The 23513-nt window shown below is 44.4% G+C and overlaps 1 protein-coding gene across 1 annotated transcript in view; it reads left to right on the plus strand.

The window, feature by feature from the left end:
* Positions 1 to 23513, plus strand: part of LOC126475429 (uncharacterized) — a 314386-nt gene that overhangs the window by 264160 nt on the left and 26713 nt on the right. Inside the window, exons 9-10 of the mRNA XM_050103279.1 lie at positions 7928 to 8357; positions 20722 to 20913. Of these exons, the coding sequence (XP_049959236.1) occupies positions 7928 to 8357; positions 20722 to 20913 (622 nt within the window). The remainder of the gene's footprint in view (positions 1 to 7927; positions 8358 to 20721; positions 20914 to 23513) is intronic.

A 23513-nucleotide genomic window follows, 5' to 3' on the forward strand; every position in this document is an offset into this window, starting at 1 on the left:
TACGCGCTATTAGTTACGCTGCCTAAAGACGTATACAACTTTCTAATTTTCAACACTTGTCTTATTGTGTTAAACCTTATCGTAAAATTATACCTCTTAACGAGTATGACGGCATTTTAAATTTTTAAAACAAGGCCAATAATTGCATGTAGTGCAGAAAATTAAATTTTGTGTTCCCCAGGAAGCTGTTAGGTAGGCATCCAGTACTGTCAGTACTATTACAGGCTTAAAGTGGCGCACGGTACTCGGTGCACGATCCCAGCCGCGTGTTACCTATAGTACAGTTTTCAGAGGCAATAAAAATTTGGTTTTCTGCATTACCTACCATTACTAACGCAATGAAAAAAATTAAAACATTGTTTTAATCTAATCACAGAAATGCATAATCTTACGTTAAAGGTTTAACACAATAAGACAAGTGTTAAAATTACGAACTGTGTATATGTCTCGAGACAGCGTAACTCACAGATTTATCCAATATTTGTCAATGAGAGCATTTAGCGAACTAAAACAAACTTTACATGTAATTTCAAAGCTTTTCGAAACTTTTTAGTTAGTCTTTGGTTGAATAACACGAAACTATACAGAGCAAAAGAATTAAAGGATCACTTTTTCGAAACCGCGTAACTGCCTCCCATTGCGACACATAGGCCAAAGTTCGAAATTTGACTCAAAGGAGCCTACAGCGTTCCTCTATAAAGGTGCAAAAGCGTGGCGCCCTGAGACGTCACACTTGAGGTCGGCGACGCGTCAAACAGCAAGGTGTCGTCACATGCCGGGAAATAAATAAAAAAATAAAGTCGCAGCTCGGAAATCCACGTGAGCTGTAAGGTAAGTTAATGACGTCACGCTGACACCAAATTTCACCACAATTCTGCCCAACGCAACCGTGGACCTGACACACGCTTAGAAGGTTGTCACTGCTCCTCTTACCCAAATGTCAGCATTTCTTTTGTTGCCTCTGCGGTGGAGATCAGAACCGCGACGCAAAGTCTGGAAATCTCGCAACTTTCCTATGGGTGGCCGAGGAAAACAATTCAGACACACCACCGATCAGAGTCGATACGAGAAAGTCTCAGAGGATGGCATAACGGGTGTCAATGAAGCCACCCCTTTCACTGGGTCTTTCATTCACACATACGAGGGTTGTCGAGAAAGTAAGTTCCGATCGGTCGCGAAATGGAAACCACCGGGAAAATCCGGTAAAGCGTTGCACAGATGTGTTGGACAGTGTCTCTAGTATGCCCGTCGATCGTGTCGCGTCGCTCTTTTCAGTTCTGAGTGAATAATGAGCACGTAAAGATGAGTAGCGAATAGCATCTCCCCCCAAGTATGACGGCCTAGTTAGAGATTTCACCTGTGTCATGCAGCCCACATAACACAACTGCCGCGCAGTTCCTTCTTCATGTCAATTCTCGGCCGCACACTCCAGGGGCAATGAAGATGCTCCTGCAGCGTTTCCGATGAGAAGTGCTTGATCACCGACAATACAGTCCGTAATTGGCTCCCCCTGAGTCTCATCTCAGCTAGCAAGTACCGCTGGTTATGAAGACAGAATTTTTCGACAGACAACAAGCTGCAGACCAGTGCAGATAACTGGACGACAGCACAGGCGTCTGCTTCCTATGACGAGGATATTGGAAAGTTGATACAACACTACAACAAAACTCGAAGTTGCAGCGGCGACTATGTAGAGAAGTAGGTGGAAGGTGTACCTAACTGTTGCAAATAAAACGTTTCTGGTTTTCACTGTGGTTTCCATTTCGCCCGATCGGGACTTACTTTCTGGACAACCCTCGTATTTCTCGGTGAAAATCGACATTTCGCAGTGCGATGAGCACCACGATGATATTCTTGACAACATTTAACCCAGCTGAATCCCTCGGACGTTTGAACCCTCCTTTAAGGACACTACATCTACATCTACATTTATACTCCGCAAGCCACCCAACGGTGTGTGGCGGAGGGCACTTTACGTGCCACTGTCATTACCTCCCTTTCCTGTTCCAGTCGCGTATGGTTCGCGGGAAGAACGACTGTCTGAAAACCTCCGTGCGCGCTCTAATCTCTCTAATTTTACATTCGTGATCTCCTCGGGAGGTATAAGTAGGGGGAAGCAATATATTCGATACCTCATCCAGAAACGCACCCTCTCGAAACCTGGCGAGCAATCTACACCGCGATGCAGAGCGCCTCTCTTGCAGAGTCTGCCACTTGAGTTTATTAAACATCTCCGTAACGCTATCACGGTTACCAAATAACCATGTGACGAAACGCGCCGCTCTTCTTTGGATCTTCTCTATCTCCTCCGTCAAACTGATCTGGTACGGATCCCACACTGATGAGCAATACTCAAGTATAGGTCGAACGAGTGTTTTGTAAGCCACCTCCTTTGTTGATGGACCACATTTTCCAAGCACTCTCCCAATGAACCTCAACCTGGTACCCGCCTTACCAACAATTAATTTTATATGATCATTCCACTTCAAATCGCTCCGCACGCATACTCCCAGATATTTTACAGAAGTAACTGCTACCAGTGTTTGTTCCGCTATCATATAATCATACAATAAAGGATCCTTCTTTCTATGTATTCGCAATACATTACATTTGTCTATGTTAAGGGACAGTTGCCACTCCTTGCACCAAGTGCCTATCCGCTGCAGATCTTCCTGCATTTCGCTACAATTTTCTAATGCTGCAACTTCTCTGTATACTACAGCATCATCCGCGAAAAGCCGCATGGAACTTCCGACACTATCTACTAGGTCATTTATATATATTGTGAAAAGCAATGGTCCCATAACACTCCCCTGTGGCACGCCAGAGGTTACTTTAACGTCTGTAGACGTCTCTCCATTGATAACAACATGCTGTGTTCTGTTTGCTAAGAACTCTTCAATCCAGCCACACAGCTGGTCTGATATTCCGTAGGCTCTTACTTTGTTTATCAGGCGACAATGCGGAACTGTATCGAACGCCTTCCGGAAGTCAAGAAAAATAGCTTCTACCTGGGAGCCTGTATCTAATATTTTCTGGGTCTCATGAACAAATAAAGCGAGTTGGGTCTCACACGATCGCTGTTTCCGGAATCCATGTTGATTCCTACATAGTAGATTCTGGGTTTCCAAAAACGACATGATACTCGAGCAAAAGACATGTTCTAAAATTCTACAACAGATCGACGTCAGAGATATAGGTCTATAGCTTTGCGCATCTGCTCGACGAACCTTCTTGAAGACTGGGACTACCTGTGCTCTTTTCCTATCATTTGGAACCCTCCGTTCCTCTAGAGACTTGCGGTACACGGCTGTTAGAAGGGGGGCAAGTTCTTTCGCGTACACTGTGTAGAATCGAATTGGTATCCCGTCAGGTCCAGTGGACTTTCCTCTATTGAGTGATTCCAGTTGCTTTTCTATTCCTTGGACACTTATTTCGATGTCAGCCATTTTTTCGTTTGTGCGAGGATTTAGAGAAGGAACTGCAGTGCGGTCTTCCCCTGTGAAACAGCTTTGGAAAAAGGTGTTTAGTATTTCAGCTTTACGCGTGTCATCCTCTGTTTCAATGCCATCATCATCCCGGAGTGTCTGGATATGCTGTTTCGAGCCACTTACTGATTTAACGTAAGACCAGAACTTCCTAGGATTTTCTGTCAAGTCGGTACATAGAATTTTTCAAATTCACTGAACGCTTCACGCATAGCCCTCCTTACGCTAACTTTGACATCGTTTAGCTTCTGTTTGTCTGAGAGGTTTTGGCTGCGTTTAAACTTGGAGTGAAGCTCTCTTTGCTTTCGCAGTAGTTTCCTAACTTTGTTGTTGTACCACGGTGGGTTTTTCCCGTCCCTCACAGTTTTACTCGGCACGTACCTGTCTAAAACGCATTTTACGATTACCTTGAACTTTTTCCATAAACACTCAACATTGTCAGTGTCGGAACAGAAATTTTCGTTCTGATCTGTTAGGTAGTCTGAAATCTGCCTTCTATTACTCTTGCTAAACAGATAAACCTTCCTCCCTTTTTTTATATTCCTATTAACTTCCATATTCAGGAATGCTGCAACGGCCTTATGATCACTGATTCCCTGTTCTGCACTTAAAGAGTCGAAAAGTTCGGGTCTGTTTGTTATCAATAGGTCCAAGATGTTATCTCCACGAGTCGGTTCTCTGTTTAATTGCTCGAGGTAATTTTCGGATAGTGCACTCAGTATAATGTCACCCGTCCTAAACATCTGAGTGTCCCAGTCTATATCTGGTAAATTGAAATCTCCACCTAAGACTATAACATGCTGAGAAAATTTATGTGAAATGTATTCCAAATTTTCTCTCAGTTGTTCAGCCACTAATGCTGCTGAGTCGGGAGGTCGGTAAAAGGAGCCAATTATTAACCTAGCTCGGTTGTTGAGTGTAACCTCCACCCATAATAATTCACAGGAACTATCCACTTCTACTTCACTACAGGATAAACTACTACTAACAGCGACGAACACTCCACCAACGGGTGCATGCAATCTATCCTTTCTAAACACCGTCTGTACCTTTGTAAAAATTTCGGCAGAATTTATCTCTGGCTTAAGCCAGCTTTCTGTACCTATAACGATTTCAGCTTCGGTGCTTTCTATCAGCGCTTGAAGTTCTGTTACTTTACCAACGCAGCTTCGACAGTTGACAATTACAATACCGATTGCTGCTTGGTCCCCGCATGTCCTAACTTTGCCCCGCACCTGTTGAGGCTGTTGCCCTTTCTGTACTCGCCCAAGGCCATCTAACCTAAAAAACCGCCCAGCCCACGCCACACAACCCCTACTACCCGTGTAGCCGCTTGTTGCTTGTAGTGGACTCCTGACCTATCCAGCGGAACCCGAAACCCCACCACCCTATGGCGCAAGTCGAGGAATCTGCAGCCCACACGGTCGCAGAACCGTCTCAGCCTCTGATTCAGACCCTCCACTCGGCTCTGTACCAAAGGTCCGCAGTCAGTCCTGTCGACGATGCTGCAGATGGTGAGCTCTGCTTTCATCCCGCTAGCGAGACTGGCAGTCTTCACCAAATCAGATAGCCGCCGGAAGCCAGAGAGGATTTCCTCCGATCCATAGCGACACACATCATTGGTGCCGACATGAGCGACCACCTGCAGATGGGTGCACGCTGTACCCTTCATGGCATCCGGAAGGACCCTTTACACATCTGGAATGACTCCCCCCGGTATGCACACGGAGTGCACATTGGTTTTCTTCCCCTCTCTTGCTGCCATTTCCCTAAGGGGCCCCATTACGCGCCTGACGTTGGAGCTCCCAACTACCAGAAAGCCCACCCTCTGCGACCGCCCAGATCTTGCAGACTGAGGGGCAACCTCTGGAACAGGACAAGGAGCCATGTCAGGCCGAAGATCAGTATCAGCCTGAGACAGAGCCTGAAACCGGTTCGTCAGACAAACTGGAGAGGCCTTCCGTTCAGCCCTCCGGAATGTCTTTCGCCCGCTGCCACACCTCCCACTCTACCACAGGTGAGGGATCAGCCTTAATGCGGGCAGTATCCCGGGCAACCACAGTCGTAGTCCGATCGGGGGATGCGTGGGACGAGCTGGCCGTCCCCGACAAACCCCCATCCGGACCCCCATAGTGATGCCCATTGGCAACAGACTCAAGCTGTGTGACCGAAGCCAACACTGCCTGAAGCTGGGAGCGAAGGGATGCCAACTCAGCCTACATCCGAACACAGCAGTTGCAGTCCCTATCCATGCTAAAAACTGTTTTGCAAAGAACGTCTGAACTAATCTACAGAGAGCGCAAACAAATCGACAAAATTTAAACTGTTATTAAAATACAAGATTGCCTAGTAAATGCAGTAATGCTGCTACTTGCGCACTGCTGACACACTGCACGGCGGCGGAAGGAGGCTACGCGAATTTACACTATTCAGGTAGTAAAACGCGATGCTCAACTCTCAAATACTATAATATGCCCGAAATTTATGAATTAAACAATGCAAGTACCAAAAACACGCAAAGAAATTAACAATTAAACTATGTAAGAAATGAGTGAGCTAGGAGTATACGGCTTGCTGCTGCAGCTGCTTATCCAACGGCGGCAGGGAGCACACTAACTGTGACCAACCGACACTGGCCGTTCAAAACAAAAACAGAAGACAAACGACTACGCGAATTTACACTATTCAGGTAGTAAAACGCGATGCTCAACTCTCAAATACTATAATACGCCCGAAATTTATGAATTAAACAATGCAAGTACCAAAAACACGCAAAGAAATTAAGAATTAAACTATGTAACAAATGAGTGAGCTAGGAGTATACGACTTGCTGTTGCAGCTGCTTATCCAACGGCGGTAGGGAGCACACTGTGACCAACCGACACTGGCCGTTCAAAACAAAAACAGAAGACAAACGACTACGCGAATTTACACTATTCAGGTAGTAAAACGCGATGCTCAACTCTCAAATACTATAATACGCCCGAAATTTATGAATTAAACAATGCAAGTACCAAAAACACGCAAAGAAATTAAGAATTAAACTATGTAACAAATGAGTGAGCTAGGAGTATACGACTTGCTGCTGCAGCTGCTTATCCTCGGTACCTTCCTCGCAACATTGTTCCACGCATTGAAAATGTACCTATCAGTAACTTCGACAGCAATTCTATCGCCTGAATGTAGGCAAACCCCTCCCAAGGGGTGTCGAAGTAGTTGCCTAACCCTCAGGCGATACAGCAGGCGCAAGACTCTCCCGGTGTAGAAATTTCTGGCGGTACAATCTATGCGTTGCAATGAGAGGCTGCATCTGCAATGAACGTCATCTCACCCATTTGGAGTGCAGAGTAGCCGCAATTATTGCTCTCTTGTACAGGTTGCAACCATTAGGGACCATTCAAAACTATTCGACGAAATTTGAACGTGATCCATAGGAGCAAAGGGTATTATGCTTTTTCATAATGTTTACGCTGGAGTGCAAGATTAACATGTGCGTGAATAAAACGGTGGAGGTTCCATCTGAGACCCCCCAGTATGGCAACACCCTCGGTACCTTCCTCGCAACATTGTTCCACGCATTGAAAATGTACCTATCAGTAACTTCGACAGCAATTCTATCGCCTGAATGTAGGCAAACCCCTCCCAAGGGGTGTCGAAGTAGTTGCCTAACCCTCAGGCGATACAGCAGGCGCAAGACTCTCCCGGTGTAGAAATTTCTGGCGGTACAATCTATGCGTTGCAATGAGAGGCTGCATCTGCAATGAACGTCATCTCACCCATTTGGAGTGCAGAGTAGCCGCAATTATTGCTCTCTTGTACAGGTTGCAACCATTAGGGACCATTCAAAACTATTCGACGAAATTTGAACGTGATCCATAGGAGCAAAGGGTATTATGCTTTTTCATAATGTTTACGCTGGAGTGCAAGATTAACATGTGCGTGAATAAAACGGTGGAGGTTCCATCTGAGACCCCCCAGTATGGCAACACCCTCGGTACCTTCCTCGCAACATTGTTCCACGCATTGAAAATGTACCTATCAATAACTTCGACAGCAATTCTATCGCCTGAATGTAGGCAAACCCCTCCCAAGGGGTGTCGAAGTAGTTGCCTAACCCTCAGGCGATACAGCAGGCGCAAGACTCTCCCGGTGTAGAAATTTCTGGCGGTACAATCTATGCGTTGCAATGAGAGGCTGTTACGGGGTTTCGAGAAAGTGGGTCTTCAATTTTATCGCTCTGTGTAATAAAAGGAGTATAATTAGCATTTTCCTACTACAATCGTAAAGGTTTTGTAGCTCATTTGTACGGTAATCAGACGTTCGAAGCTTTTATGCATGGGAGTTCGATTCTTTAAAGAACTGGAGATGGCGTTTTTGTAGACAACAGAGCGTGCTTTCATGTTTTGATTGATAGCTTGGAGGTACTGGCTCCGTTTCAGCTGTCGAGGCCGACGACAGCGCTCTACCAGCAGCAGCGATCGCTGCTGAACGACATACCGGACGACGAAAGCGAGGACATGCGCGCGTCGACGCAGGTCATGATCCAGCCGGCGGCGCCGCGCTCCAGGAAGTGGCTGCGCAAGGCGGCCGAGGCGCTGGAGCTGGACCTGCTGCGCGACCCCACCTACGTCAACATCGCGCTGGGGCTGGCCGTCTCCTTCCTGAGCGACGCCAACTTCTTCACGCTGATGCCCTTCTTCCTCAACACGGAGGGGCTGGAGGGCGGCGACATCGCCACGTGCCTGTCTGTCGCGGCGGCCACCGACGTGGTGGCCAGGCTCGTGCTGCCATGGCTGGCGGCGCTCTGCAAGCTCTCCGCGCGCAACATGTACATGCTGGGCTGCATCACGTCGGCCGTCGCCCGGTCAGGTGAGCCGAGGAGCCTCCCACCAGCCACTGCTAACCGTGGCCGTCCGCAGAACTTGATGCGAGACAGGCGTAGATGTAGCGGGAGACGGCTTTAGGATTACATGTGCGGTCCTGAAATAATAATAGCCATCATAGCAATATCCTATGATATATAATAACATGCCTCATTAGGCTAGTTGTCTAATACTTCATTACAAGCTATCATGCGCAACATGGCAATCTCCAAACGTAAATTTATTTCCATACTCACGTCAACCGCGTGAGGTTTAACAAGTTTACAGTAAATAATATGTACAGGTAAAAGCATTGTTTAGAACCTTATCGTAGGAGGACATTTGTAACTTACCTTTGGAAGCCCCTCGTTCTTATGACCTTAACAAATAAATAAAAATTTAAAAATAACGTCAATCTGAGAAACCAGAAAAGTAATTATACCATAGAGATAATCTGATAAGGAAGAAAACAAACAAAGAAAACCCTATAGAATGTGTAAGATCCCTCAACCGGTGCCATTCAAGATGTAGTACACATCAAGCCATTCGGCTCTGTGTCGCGTATCGATTTCTAATCAAAATGATTTACTCGCTGACTGTAAAGAAGCATCTCTGAGTTAACGTGAGCCGCTGCCGTAAGCCTACGTACTATTCTATTGTACTCTATTCTAACTGATCTAAGTCCCTGTATTGTCCTATGTGTGTGGTTACTGTATTTCGTTTCTACCTGTATCTAGTTTAATGTGCCTATTGTAGGCATAGAGCGGCATCTATGATGTCGTTGACCAAGGTCACAAGCTAGCACGGTTATAGTTATTTGCAGTCTGCAGATGTTACTTCATCGTCTGTTTGCAGTCAGCCGTCAATCGCTCAGTTGCTAATGTGATGATTTGCGCTCCATTTTTCAACCTCTGCGTCGCTCATTAATTATGAATTGTCATTGTCAGAGTCTTCCTATGGGTCGGTTTAATCTGCACGATATTGTTTCTATGAGTTCGGCATACATTGCACCTGAAGTAGCGGCTCTGTTTGGCCTTGTCATTTGTCTGGGGCTTTGTGGATTCACAGATGTTGACATGTATGGAATTTGTTTGTCGGATCCAAATGAGTTGCGTATAATGTATAAGTTTTCAATCGGGAGTCCTTGATTCGTATTTCGGCTGTGTTCTGTATGGCGCATTTTCAACAGCCGGTGGTTTGACAGTACGTTCACAAACTTCAAGGGCTCATCAGTCACTGAACGTCGCTGCTAATCAGGAGACCCGAGCTTGGGCCCGCTTACCGCCACGGATATTTTCGGGTAGGTGGAGCTGCACAGGGTCCAATCTGCTATCTCAACTGATGAGCCACTAATGTATAATTGCCAACGGCACTTAACCTGGCTGTGCTGCTATTCTGTCGGTTGATTTACTGACAGTACTGCTTTCACACGGCGATTGGCCCAATACTAGCTTGACCTCGGAGATGAAGCGTCCCATCGATCAGACTGTGAGTCCTACCTATGCCTAGTCACCAGAAACATCTTGTTTCTGTCTCTCATTCAATTCAAGAAGCAGATTCTTAAAATCAGTTTGGATAAAAATGGAAATGAGCGTACAGCATCGCTGGCCGGAGGCCCCATCCGGGGAAGTTCGGCCGCCAAGTGCAAGTCAGGTTTCATTCTACGCCACATTTTTTTTTCCTTTTTTGCGTTTTGTTCGTTGTTGATCGTTGTGTTTGGTCGTTGCGGATGCCACACGACATCCGTTCAAGTTCGTTCGTTGATCCTTCCATTCATTTTTTTTTTATTACCGAGGCCAAGCAGCTTTGCGCGCCGGTGATGAGGATGAAATGATAATAAGGACAACACAACACCCACTCCACGAGTGGAGAAAAATCTCCAACACGGCCGGGAATCGAATTCGGGCCCACTTGCATGTTACCATCCACCCAAGCAGGCGGACATCACTGTGGTATTTAGATAATATACTCAACACACGTTTAGACTTTTCGCCTGATACTCTGTGAGATTAGTTTTTCCCAATGTATTTGAGCAATGGTGTTCATGGTGACTGGCAGGGAAGGGCAACTGTCTCAGGATCCACTCTCCTGCTCGACTCAGAACTTTTTTCCCCCCAAAAAGCTCAACTATTAGCCTGCCTATCTAACAAATAGTCGTATCAATTCAGTATTGTGTTGTCCTCCTCATCATTTCTTCCTCATCACCGGCGCGCAAGTCGCCCCGTGTGGCGTCGACTAAAATAAGGCTTGCACTAGGCGGCCTCCCGGCCAACGATGCCATACGCTCATTTCATTTTATTCACTAGATCATGTAATTGACATTGATTTGTATTAAGTGTAGCCAGGGGCAGCTGTAGTGAAATTTCAAAACTATTTCGTCTTTCACTGCGCGGATAATACGAGTATTCCAAATCCCGCTTACGCCCTGCCCTCCCCTCACGTCAGATCCTCTGTACACGGTTATTGGTAAGTACCTCCGGGGCTTCAGAAGCTGACTGCAAGAAAACTGCAAGACATACAGAAAATAGACACTTATAAGTGAGTAGAGTATCTGTCTAAGTTTCTATTCGTGATTTGCCCCATGGCGTCGTTGTAGAGTCCACCATAGGCAGCAGGCGCGTCAGAATATGCCGCATAATAGACCGGTGTGTGCGTTTCGTCTTAGAATTCGCTAACTGTGAGAATTCGCTAAATGTGAATCACTTGCGGTGGTTCAGCGACAGTTTCATAACAAATATCGGGTAAAAGCTCTAACAGACAATACAGCCCATAGATGGTACAACACATTTCATATGACTCACTGTTTATGTGGTGCAGAGAAAACAGACTGGTCGGGGATGTCAGCGGAAAAGGTCCACAGTGTATAGTTGTTATTCATGAGGAACCTGAAGAAATAGACGGCACGTGCGAGGAGGGAACTGCTGATACTGCAGTCACTTGTCTAGAGCATCCTATTGTAGTTGTTGCTTGCACTGACTACTCCGGAGAATGATCTTCGTTCTGATTTTTTGCAATGACTTGTAGTGGGTGCTGATAGAGGAGCGTCTTTCACAGAAGTTGTTTTCCAGTGACAAAGATTCGCGGCATGTATCTATAAAGGTGAATTATAATAATATCTATTTTAAAGCACAGAGAATTCGCATGTAATTGTGGAACACCTACAGTTAATGTCTTTCGTGCCACGGGCTCTTCAAAACTTCACGGACCATTTTTCTTTGTGGAATAAATTACGATTGGTTTCGTGTACCTGGGCAAGCTGCAGCAGTAACTTATGCCACTACTAGAGCAAGACAGTGAAGATTTTATCCTGTAACAAGATGTTGCTCCAGCACAGTTGCTTTCAGGCGTTCGTGATTGCCTCAGCGTCGAACTGTCGCAGCTCAATGTGATTTCTGCTTATCAGTTTGTGTCAAAGAGTGGGTGTATCTGCCTCCACTGCCACTTAATGTGGAAGAGTTGCACGGAATGATAATCAATGTGGTCACTGAAACTGAAAGTGACGCATTGCGATGTGTACAACAAGAGTTTGCTATCGTACTGGCGTTTGACACATCACGAACAGTGCCCACCACTAATGTGAGTTAAAAACTTGAAGAGATGACACATCCACTGATATGCCTATTTTCTGCATGAGTTGTAGTTTGTGCACAGCCACCTTCCGAAACATCAGAGGCATTTTAAATAATCCTGCGTAACTCATCCATTTCCCAAGATGACAGAAAAAAGACATTATTCTTGCTCACATCGACATACCTCTGACCTGCGTGAAAAGTGAACAGTACTTACGAATGATCTCTGACTGAGAACTGTGTTGACAATGAAAATGCTTAATAAATGCCTACCCTTTAAAGAATAACCTATCTTATCAAAATATCCAGACACCTGTTAGTGGACGCTAAATTGGGGTGTGTCCACCCCTGGCATTTGTAATGGTTTCAGATCTTCTGGGGACACTTTCGATGAGATGTTTGACTGTCTGTGGAGGAGTAGAGCCCGTTCTCCCTCAAGAGCCGAACCATAAAAGATAGCGACGTTGGACACTGCGTTCTGGAACGAAGTCGACGTTCAAGCTCATCCCAAAAGTGTTCCATAGGGTTCAGGTCGGGACTATAAACAGGCCAATCCATTTGCAGTTTGTAGTTATTGTCGACAGATCGCTGCTTCACAGACTGCTGCTTTATGACGGAGTGCACTATACACTAAGGTGTCAAATGTCATGGATTACTTTCTAACATCGCGTCGGGCTTCCTATTGGCCAGTGTAGTATAGCGAGTCGACGTGGCAAGGATTCAACAAGTCAATGGAAGCCCATGCAGAAATATTTAGCCTTGCTGTCTCTACAGCTGTTCAAAAGTGCGGAAATGTTTCCGGTACAGGATTTTGTGCACGAACTGACCTCTTGAATTAAATGTTCGATGCCATTCACGTCAAGCGATCTGGGTGGCCGAGTCATTCGCTCGTACTGTCGAGCATGTTCTTCAAACCAATCGTGCAGAATTGCGGCTCGGTGACACGGCTCATTATCATTCATAAAAATTCCAGCATTGTTTGGAACATAAAGTTCATGAATAACTGCAAATGGGCTGTCCGCCCCCGGTAGCTGAATGGTCAGCGTGGCGGATTGTCAGTCCTCTGAGCCCGGGTTAGTTTCCCGGCTAGGTCGGGGAATTTTCTCCGCCAAAGGACTGGGAGTTGTGCTGTCCTCATCATCATCCTACCATCCTCATCGACTGCAGGTCGCCGAAGTGGCGTCAAATTGCAAGACCGGCACCCGGCGAACATCCTGCCCAGAGGAGGGCCCTAGCCATACGATTAAATAAATTAAATAAATACTGCAAATGGTTTCCAAGTAGCCGAACATAACCTCTTCCAGTCAATGATCGATTCAGTTGGATCAGAGGACCCAGTCCATTCCATGTAAACACTTCCTACACCATTATGGAGCAACCACTAGCTTTCACAAAAACTTGTCGAAATCTTGTGTCCAAGGTTTCGTGGGGTCTGCGCCACATTCGAACTCTACCCTCAGCTCTTACCAACTGAAACCAGGACTCGTCTGACCAGACCACGGTTTCTCAGTCGTCTAGGGTCCACCCGATATGGTCACAAGCCCAGGAGAGGTGCTGCAGGCAATGTTGTGCTGTTACAGAAAGGCAAATTTCGCGGCACTGTCCTAACGGATACGTTTGTCGTACGCCCCAGGTTGCTTTCTGCAGTTATTTCACGAAATGTTGCCAGTCTGTTAGCACTGACAACTCTACGCAAACGCCGCTGGGTGATTCATAACATCACGCCACTCGTTTCCATTCATTCACTGTAGACCATCGTTCTATAGACCATCTCAAGCTTATGAGGAGCTGCACGACCGCTGTACCCCATTCTTCTTAACTCCCTACACTCAGTGACTGTGCTACCTGGCCGCAAATGCTGAAATCCACTTACTTAAGCGACTCTGAAGAAGACTAAATTGTTACAGCCACGGACTGGGAATAAGCTGGTTGGAAACAGCTAGGTCCTGTGTTGACTGTCAACATCAAGTGTTTGAAGGATGATGTAACTATGAGCAGATGACAAGAAGTTGTACTTCGGCACCTCATGACAGAACATGGAGGTCGGAGCCTGCCCACACTGTAGAGTAGGTCGCGATCTGTGACAGACATGACGACAGAGTACTGGTATAGGCACAAGTACTTCAGTGCATTCCGTTCAGAGCACATTGTTATGCATGGGGATCTGCAGCAGATGACTCCTACATATTGCCATGTTGACTCAACGACACTGTCAATTACGGTTCCAGTGGGCACTGGATAATCAAGATTGGACCATGTTGTTGTTGTTGTTGTGGTCTTCAGTCCTGAGACTGGTTTGATGCAGCTCTCCATGCTACTCTATCCTGTGCAAGCTTCTTCATCTCTCAGTACGTACTGCAGCCTGCATTCTTCTGAATCCTATTAGTGTATTCCTCTCTTGGTCTCCCTCTACGATTTTTACCCTCCACACTGCCCTCCAATGCTAAATTTGTGATCACTTGATGCCTCAGAATATGTCCCACCATCCGGTCCGTTCTTCTTGTCAAGTTGTGCCACAAACTCTTCTTCTCCCCAATTCTATGCAATACCTCCTCATTAGTTATGTGATCTACCCATCTAACCTTCAGCATTCTTCTGTAACACCACATTTCAAAAGCTTCTATTCTCTTCTTGTCTAAACTATTTATCGTCCACATTTCACTTCCATACATGACTACACTCCATACAAATACTTACTGAAACGACTTCCTGACACTTAAATCTATATTCGACGTTATCAAATTTCTCTTCTTCGAAAACGCTTTCCTTGGCATTGCCAGTCTACATTTTATATCCTCCCTACTTCTACCATCATCAGTTATTTTGCTCCACAAATAGCAAAACTCCTTTATTACTTTAAGTGTCTCATTTCCTAATCTAATTCCCTCAGCCTCACCCGACTTAATTCGACTACATTTCATTATCCTCGTTTTGCTTTTGTTGATGTTCATCATCATCAGGACACTGTCCATTCCGTGCAACTGCTCTTCCAACTGCTTTGCTGTCTCTGAAAGAATTACAAAGTTTTTATTTCTTCTCCATGGATTTTAATTCCTACTCCGAATTTCTCTTTTGTTTCCTTTACTGCTTGCTCAATATACAGATTGAATAACATCGCGCCGGCCGGTGTGGCCGTGCGGTTCTAGGCGCTCCAGTTTGGAACCGCGTGACCGCTACGGTCGCAGGTTCGAATCCTGCCTCGGGCATGGATGTGTGTGATGTCCTTAGGTTAGTTAGGTTTAAGTAGTTCTAAGTTCTAGGGGACTGATGACCACAGATGTTAAGTCCCATAGTGTTCAGAGCCATTTAAACCATTTGAATAACATCGGGGAGAGGCTACAACCCTGTCTCACTCCCTTCCCAACCACTGCTTCCTATTCATGCCCGTCGACTCTTATAACTGCCATCTGGTTTCTGTACAAATCGTAAACAGCCTTTCGCTCCCTGTATTTTACCCCTGCACCTTTAGAATTTGAAAGAGAGTATTCCAGTCAGCTTTCTCTAAGTCTACAATCCATTCGTCTGTAAAGAATTCGCGTTAGGATTTTGCAGCTGTGACTTATTAAACTGATAGTTCGGTAATTTTCACATCTGTCAACACCTGCTTTACAGCGGAGTCAACGTAATTAAGAAATACAAATCAAAGCACAGTGCTGCACTGTAGACTGTACCAAACATAGGAGATCCAGTGGCATTCAGCTGGCACACGTTGCCAGGCATTGAACTATGTAAGGACGGCAATATGTCGCCTAAATCTTTGTTACACCAGCTCGATTACTGTGTCCGGACTAGCCGTCACCCAGGTGAATGGCTGATCGAAACATGCACCCTGTCTCCTGATGCGCGCAAGTGGGGGTAGAACTATGCTGTGGAGGACATTCACCTGGCTTTCCTTGGACCTATGGTAGTAACTGACAGTGCCATGATAGTTGTGGGCTACGTGAACATTATTGTCGACTATCTGCATCCCTTAATGTTTGATGTCGTTCCGACGGTGAAGGCACCTTCCAGCAGGATAACTGTCCTTACCACAAAACGAGAATCATATTACAGTGCTCTGAGGAGCATTATAGTGAACCCGTGTTCATATTTTTGCCACCGAACTCACCTGAGTTGATGCAGCACATCTGGCACGCAGTCGCCAGCTCTGCGCTCACAAACCACCAACTCATAACTTACCGTAATTGCTGGCACTTCGTGCTGCATATGACCAGAAACCTACCAATGACTTGTGGAATGCATGCTACGGAGAATCGCTTCTGTATTGCGTTCCAAAGGAGGACCAAGACGCTGTTAACATATCGACTGTCACGAAGCTGCCGCCGGTAAGCACAGCATAAGTTAATGCCTGGCAAAGTGTGGCAGCTGAATGCCACTGGGTCTCCTATGTTTAATACAGTCTTCAGTGCAGCACTGTGCTTTGATTTGTATTTCTTAATCGCGTTGACGCCGCTGTCCAGGAAATCAGGTACAATATCTTGGTCAACGTTTAGAACTTTATTTTGCAACTTTACATGCTATCCAAAGATATGGTTCAAATGGCTCTGAGCACTATGGGACTTAACTTCTGAGGTCGTCAGTCCCCTAGAACTTAGAACTACTTAAACCTAACTAACCTGTGTACATCACACACATCCATGCCCGAGGCAGGATTCGAACCTGCGACCGTAGCGATCGCGCGGTTCCAGACTGTAGCGCCTAGAACCGCTCGGTCACTCCGGCCGGCTTCCAAACATACGATTTATACGTGCAGACTGGAGCGACGAATTAAAATTTGTATCAAGGCTAGGATTCAAAACCAGGTCTCCCGCTCTCTAGCAAGATGTGCTAACCATTATGCCACCCTGGCACAATGGTTTTGCACACTTCAGCTCACTTGGCATTCCTCCTAATCTAGAGCAGCACTGCAGAGTCTTCCAATTAGTATTGAAAAAGCACTTTAGCATCGAACGAAACGGTGGACTCTGCCTGAAACCCACACAAAGGTGCTTTATTCAAATGAAATGGTATGGTTCTAGAGACTCTTTAAGTCTTAAACGTCTATGATGTATAAAGCTAGACTGGAGGATCCCTCGTTTCAGTTGATGCTGAGGTGCTATTCCAACACAGCTGGAGTTCCTCTATTGTGCTGTTGATTTAGGGAGAAAATCAAGTGGGCTGAGACGTGAATGAGAATTTGGACTGGGGAGGGAGGCGTGCTAGAGTGGCTCGTGCAACTGTGCGAAGCCAGTGTGCCAAGGTGGTGTAGTGGTTAGCGCGTCTGCGCAGTGAGTAGGAGAATCAGGTTCGAGTCCCGGCCTTTATATAAATTTGCATTTGTTGCTTCAGTCTTCAAGTATATATCACAGATTTTGGAGCCTTGAAAAGGTCTCCGAAATCGTATACTTGTATTTGATCCAAAGATATGCTGTTCATCTCTGCTGTGTCCGCTGGCGGCCTCCCAACTCTCAACGTGTTAAGCAGGTGGTCGTAATGTTTTGGCTCGTCAGTACATACTAATACAGAAATCAAATATGATAACTGAAGCCGAGCAAGAGAGATTTTGCCTAATGATGGTACACGGTAGTAGAATGGCGTTTCTGGTCCGCATGTAGTCGTGATTGCGAGTTATCATCGTAATTCCGGTATATCTAATAGTCAAAACTAGAGAGCAACAAGATCGTAAGTTGTTTTGTTCGACAAAAGTCGCACCTTTCCTGACGTTCTCAGCCCTTACGTACTTGTTAAACTGATGCAACATGGCACCAAAGCTTAGTCCATGTAGCGAAGAGGCTGCCTGTACTAACCATAGAAGACTCATGTTGCCTGTAGAGGATCGAACCAACAAATAAGACCGATCTTTAGCTTAGCGTGCAATTTAAAATCTCCAAACTCAAAGGAAAAATTCGACTGTTCAGAGGGTGCTACTTCCTACAGCCGCGACTTCGGGAAAGCTGCTTAGACCCGTCATGTTGCCGACACTGTTGCCTCTCAACGGCTGAAGCCGCCTCTCTGGTGTATCCATGCGCGAATAAGCACCAACAAGGGCTTACATTTAATGGAAAACGCCATGCTGGCGAAAATTATAACCTTCCTAATTGAATGAAATAATGATACTCAAAAATTATAGATAAATACCTCTATACGTATACAGGGTGATCACAAAGATATGCAAAAATTTTTAAACGTTATTCTACAAGTAAAACTAAAAAATAAGTGCATGTAAAAATACGTCCACAAGTGTTTAGTTATAGATAATAAAAGACATTGTCTGAAATTTAGCAACTTCGCTAATATGAAGCCATCGCAAACCTGTACGAGGTTCAAGTAAAGCACGATTTCCATTTATTTTGTTATTATTGGTCTGGTCGTCGTGTGACTATGGCCTCCCGTCAGGTAGAGCGTTCGCTGGGTGCAGGTCTTTCGATTTGACGCCACTTCGGCGATTTGCGCGTCAATGGGGGATGAAATGATGATGATTAGGACAACACAACACCCAGTCCCTGAGCGGAGAAAATCTCCGACCCAGCCGGGAATCGAACCAGGGCCCTTAGGATTGACATTCTGTCGCGATGACCACTCAACTACCGGGGCCGGACATTGGTCTGGTGAATCTAATAAAACATGTCCCAAACGTGTATCTGTAGAATGTAAAAACGTTTGTCATTGTTGGCAACCGTTAGTGAGTTGTTTCCGTCGTTTCCTAGCCTTGAAACGAGTTTGTTTTCTATATTGTTCAGTGAAAGAACATAATAACAACTGTATTTAACCGAAACCACATAGTAAGTATTGTAGCCTGTAGATCATTTATGAAATAGGGATGCCTTTCAAATGTACGACAGAGGAATACGCCGATATGGTGTTTATTTATGGCAAATGTGTTGGTAATGCTACTGCTGCAGTTAACGAATATTGCGTACGTTATCCAACTCGGAGGACTGCGAATGCAAGAACCATTAGTGGAGTACTTTCAATGTTACGGGAGACAGGTTCTCTACCTAGTGTTCATAATCAGTACGGGCGCTCGATACGTGAAGACAATGAGGAGGATATTAAGGATGCTGTTCAACGTAGTCCGGGTACCAGTACACGACGTACCTCTCAACGATTAGGCATTTCACAATCCAAGGTATGACGTACACTCAAGTACAATAATCTGCATCCTTACCATAAACAAAAAGTGCATCATTTACATCTGGGAGATCCTGTTCTTCGCTGGCAGTTGTGAAACTGTTTGAACAGCAATCGGCAGTTACACAAACACATTTTATTTACTGATGAGGCCCAGTTTACACGAGATGGTATAAACAATTTACATAACGAGCACACGAATGATATGAAGCAAATCCACATGCAACAGTGTAACGCAATTTCCAGTAGCGATTTAGCATAAATATGTGGTGTGTAATAATCAACAGACACATTTTTTTGACAATTCATTTTCCCAGGACGTGTAACTGGCGCGACGTACTTACAATTCCTTCAAGAAGAAATGCCCCGCTTGCACGCAGATGTTCCGCTTGCTTCGCAATTGCAAATGTATTTTCAACATGACGGTGCGCCTCCACATTTCATCAGCGCCGTTACTACACATTTAAATGAACATTTTCCCCAGAAATGGATTGGTCGTGGCCACCCAGATCACCCGATTTAACACCAATGGATTTTTGCGTACGGGGATGGATGAAAAGACTTAGTTTATGAGGACAAAATCAATACACGTGAGGCATTACTTGCTCGCATTATGGATGCAATAAAAGTAATTAAGAACAACCCAGTGAAACTGAAACGAGCAACAAAATCTGTTCATACACGTGCAGCTAATCGCACTGAACTCGGTGGAAACGTTTTGGAACATTTATTGTGAATATATTGTGAAATTGTGTGTACACGAGTACAACTTTCTTAACACTGAGCTTTGTTTTTTTCCAGTTTAGTATTAATTCATGTGTGTTATGGTGTTAACAAAAGCAGATTATCTGACACATTCATACAGTTTCAGTTAACGCTGTTACCCTCATTTTTCCCAGTTGAAAACTTTGTGCAATTGTATGGAATTTAAAAAACAAATTGGGTCAAGTATTTAATAAATTAAAAATTTTATGAAGTTACTTCTTTGCTTCTCTGGATATTCTGGAAAACTACTGCGGATAAACGTCTGGGACATATTTTATTAGATTCACCAGATCAATAACAACAAAATAAATGGAAATCGTTCTTTACTTTAACCTTGTACAGTTTTGCGATAGCTTCTTACTAGCGAAGTTGCTAAATTTCAGGCAAAATCTTTTATTAGCCATAATTCAGTAACCAAACATTTGCAGACCTATGATTATATGAACTTTTTCTTTAGTTTTACTTGTAGCCGTCCTGGGTGGCCGAGCGGTTCTAGGTACTACAGTCTGGAACCGCACGACCGCTACGGTCGCAGGTTCGAATCCTGCCTCGGGCATGGATGTGTGTGATGTCCTTAGGTTAGTTAGGTTTAAGTAGTTCTAAGTTCTAGGGGACTGATGACCTCAGAAGTTAAGTCCCATAGTGCTCAGAGCCATTTGAACCATTTTTTTTTTTACTTGTAGAATAACATCTGCATTCCTTCGTGACTCACCCTGTATATTATCAATAATTATTTAGGATCTCTCGTTTGCCCTTGCATCACACATAAATTTTATAATAAAATTAACCACTAATTACAGAAATCTTATTTCTTACCTCAAAAGCTTCCTGTGCTTTAATACCATACCTAATCATTCCTTCGCTGATTAAATTCGGCCACCCCTAGGGAGTGATTTCATGTGGGCTGTTGTGTTGTGTCATCCACAGCTTTCGTGTCAGTGACGGGGTTCACGTGGCTTGCCATCATGTCTGGCGTCGTGGGCTTCTTCAGGGGCGCCATGGTCGTCAACCTGTCCCTCACCGTCGCAGAATACTGCAGCCTCGAGCGATTCCCTGCCGCCTACGGGCTGTACATGGTTATCAACGGCCTCATCACTGTCATACTTGGGCCACTCGTAGGTAAGGAATAAGCCTGTGGCAATTTACTGAAATTAAGTACGAAATTTTCTCCGAGGAAGTTGATTGGGCTGAAACAGTACGCCTCTACCTGCAACAATTTCTCAACAGTAGCACGTATCTAAATGTATGAATCGCTTGGAATGTCTAATAGTTGCTCTACATCTACATCTGTACTCTGTGGACCTCGATGAAGTTCGTGGCAAAGAGTTAATTCCCATTTCACCCGCTATTAGGGTTTCTTCCTAATCCACTCAAGGGGATCGAGTATGAAAAGAATTATTGCTTAAACGACTTTGTGCGAGCTGTAATTAGGCTAATCTTGTCTTTGTGATTCCTTTGGCATCGATATGTCGACTGTTGTAATATGTTCCTAGATTCATCGCATAAATTTCGTGTATGGGTCACATGAGTGTTTTGTAATCAATCTCCTTTGCAGACGATTGTATTTCTGTAGTGTTCTACCAATGAAGGAACGTGTGCTGTGTGGTTTATCTACAACTGGGCCTATGTGATTTTTCCATATCATATCCCCACAAATTGATAAAGCCAGGTACTTATCCATGTAGAGTGTTTCCAACTGCAACTCACTGACGTTGTAGGCATAGGCAACAAGTTTTATCAGGTCAATTCAATTGAGTTTACTTATTCATCTATTAACAATTTACATTTTATGGATGTAGTCACTTCATAGCCAGGGCTACTTACAATAAAATTTCTTATGTCTAAGTTGTTTACAATCTTATACGGAACTACAATCATCTTACATCAGTATCTGTAAATAATTTTGTTGTTTCATATTCAGATATTCTTCAAGACAAAGCTGTTAGTTATTAAAAAGTGTTTTAGCTCTACTTTGAATTTATGAAATTCTTCGATTTTTATTTATCATAGCAGAGTATGCACTAAAAGTATTTTTGATTGATAATGCACACTTTTAAGGTTTTTTTGTGGGGGGTCTCTGTGGGTGTCATTTCTGTTTCTTGTTCTGTAGTTATGAATCTGGTTGTTTAATGTTGAAAATTCCTAATGAGTTTTCAGGAAGCACAAACATTCATAAATGTATATGCCAAAAAGTGACATTATTTTAAATTCTTTAAATACAGGGTGCGGCTCATAAAACCGACCCATTAACATAACAGATGCACAACTTCTGTCAAGTTTGAATAAAATTCCTCCAGGATTCCCATATACACATCACTGTCACTGTCGTCTCAAAGAATATGGGCCCCATAACGCGTTTGGTGGAAATGGCACAACAAACACCAATCTTCTCGTCATGCAAGGCTACCTGGAGGATCACATGAAGATTTTCTGTCGACCAATACCAGTTGTTTTGCGAATTCAGATAGTACACAGATAGGTGAAACCACGCCTCATCTCTCATGATGAGCCTTAGTGGCTCCAACACACCACTGGCAACATTTCTCAGCGGCCACGAACAGAAATTCAGTCTCTTCTGCAGGTCAGGCTCCTTCGGTTTGTGCACAACATTTACTGAGTACAGTTTTAACTTCAGTCCCCTTACAACACGTCTGCAACTTCTGTCACTCACATAAACCTGTTGAATCAGTCTCCTGGTTGACTTTCAAGGACTTCTTGTCATGATCTCCTACACCTGCCTCTTTAATTCAAGTGTGCAGCCAGGTGGTGGTCTGTTCCGGTGAGTATTTTGAACCAGTCCTGTACACTATCATTTTTCAGTCAGTTCCTGTATAATGCTTCTTACTGGCACAGAACATCCTGGAAATTTCTCCTGAAACCAATTCTTTGTTTTCACAAAAGATCCACTGTTAACAAATGCTTCAACAATGGCAGCACTCTCGGGTAACGAATACGGCATTATCACACACTCATACTAACCCAGCTTTACACAACGAGACCTTTTTCTCGACTGGTTTCAAGTTCACTGGCTACGGTTGCAGCTGCCTTTTACAAAAATAAAGTTCCGTGTAGTGTCGGTACATCAGAGGAAATGTTTAGTTCGTGCACGACCGTTTGGACTGCGTTTCTCGTTTTACATTCTTATTGATCACACGCATGCACTGGAACATTATCATTGTGTATGACTGCTGGTTTTACGTGCCACACCTTGTATTTCCCTGCATCACTCTCATTTTCTCTATACCTTTATTTCCCAAGATCATGTCATAGCTAAGCAATCTGTTCACTTAAGCGTAGCAGGCACTCAGAAATGATTCAGTGCTTCAGCAGTCCCAAAGCCTTCTTAGCACATAACATCATTTACTTATTTTTTTATTCGAAAATTCTAGATGCTTCTCCCATCTCAAGAGCTCATCCAGGGCAGTAATTCTTCTGGAAAACCTGAAATTCTCAAGGCATTGCACTTTACCTGGAAAAATTAGAGATATCTAAGGGAATTTCATAAAATCTCATGGAATTCAGCACTTTTAACCTGGCATTGAAACTGAATTTTATAAATCACAAATTTTATAATACTCAATATTTCAAAGTGTATTAGTCTTATGAATACCATTTCTTATACATGATTGACGATTAAAAACTACAGTTAAACTACTGCTTATGTGGTATGTAGCTCAACTGAGAGGAAAGGAAAGTCATTATTGTGGCTTGTGGCTTGG

Source organism: Schistocerca serialis, chromosome 4, assembly GCF_023864345.2.
Source record: "Schistocerca serialis cubense isolate TAMUIC-IGC-003099 chromosome 4, iqSchSeri2.2, whole genome shotgun sequence".
NCBI classification, from domain to species: Eukaryota; Metazoa; Arthropoda; class Insecta; order Orthoptera; family Acrididae; genus Schistocerca; species Schistocerca serialis.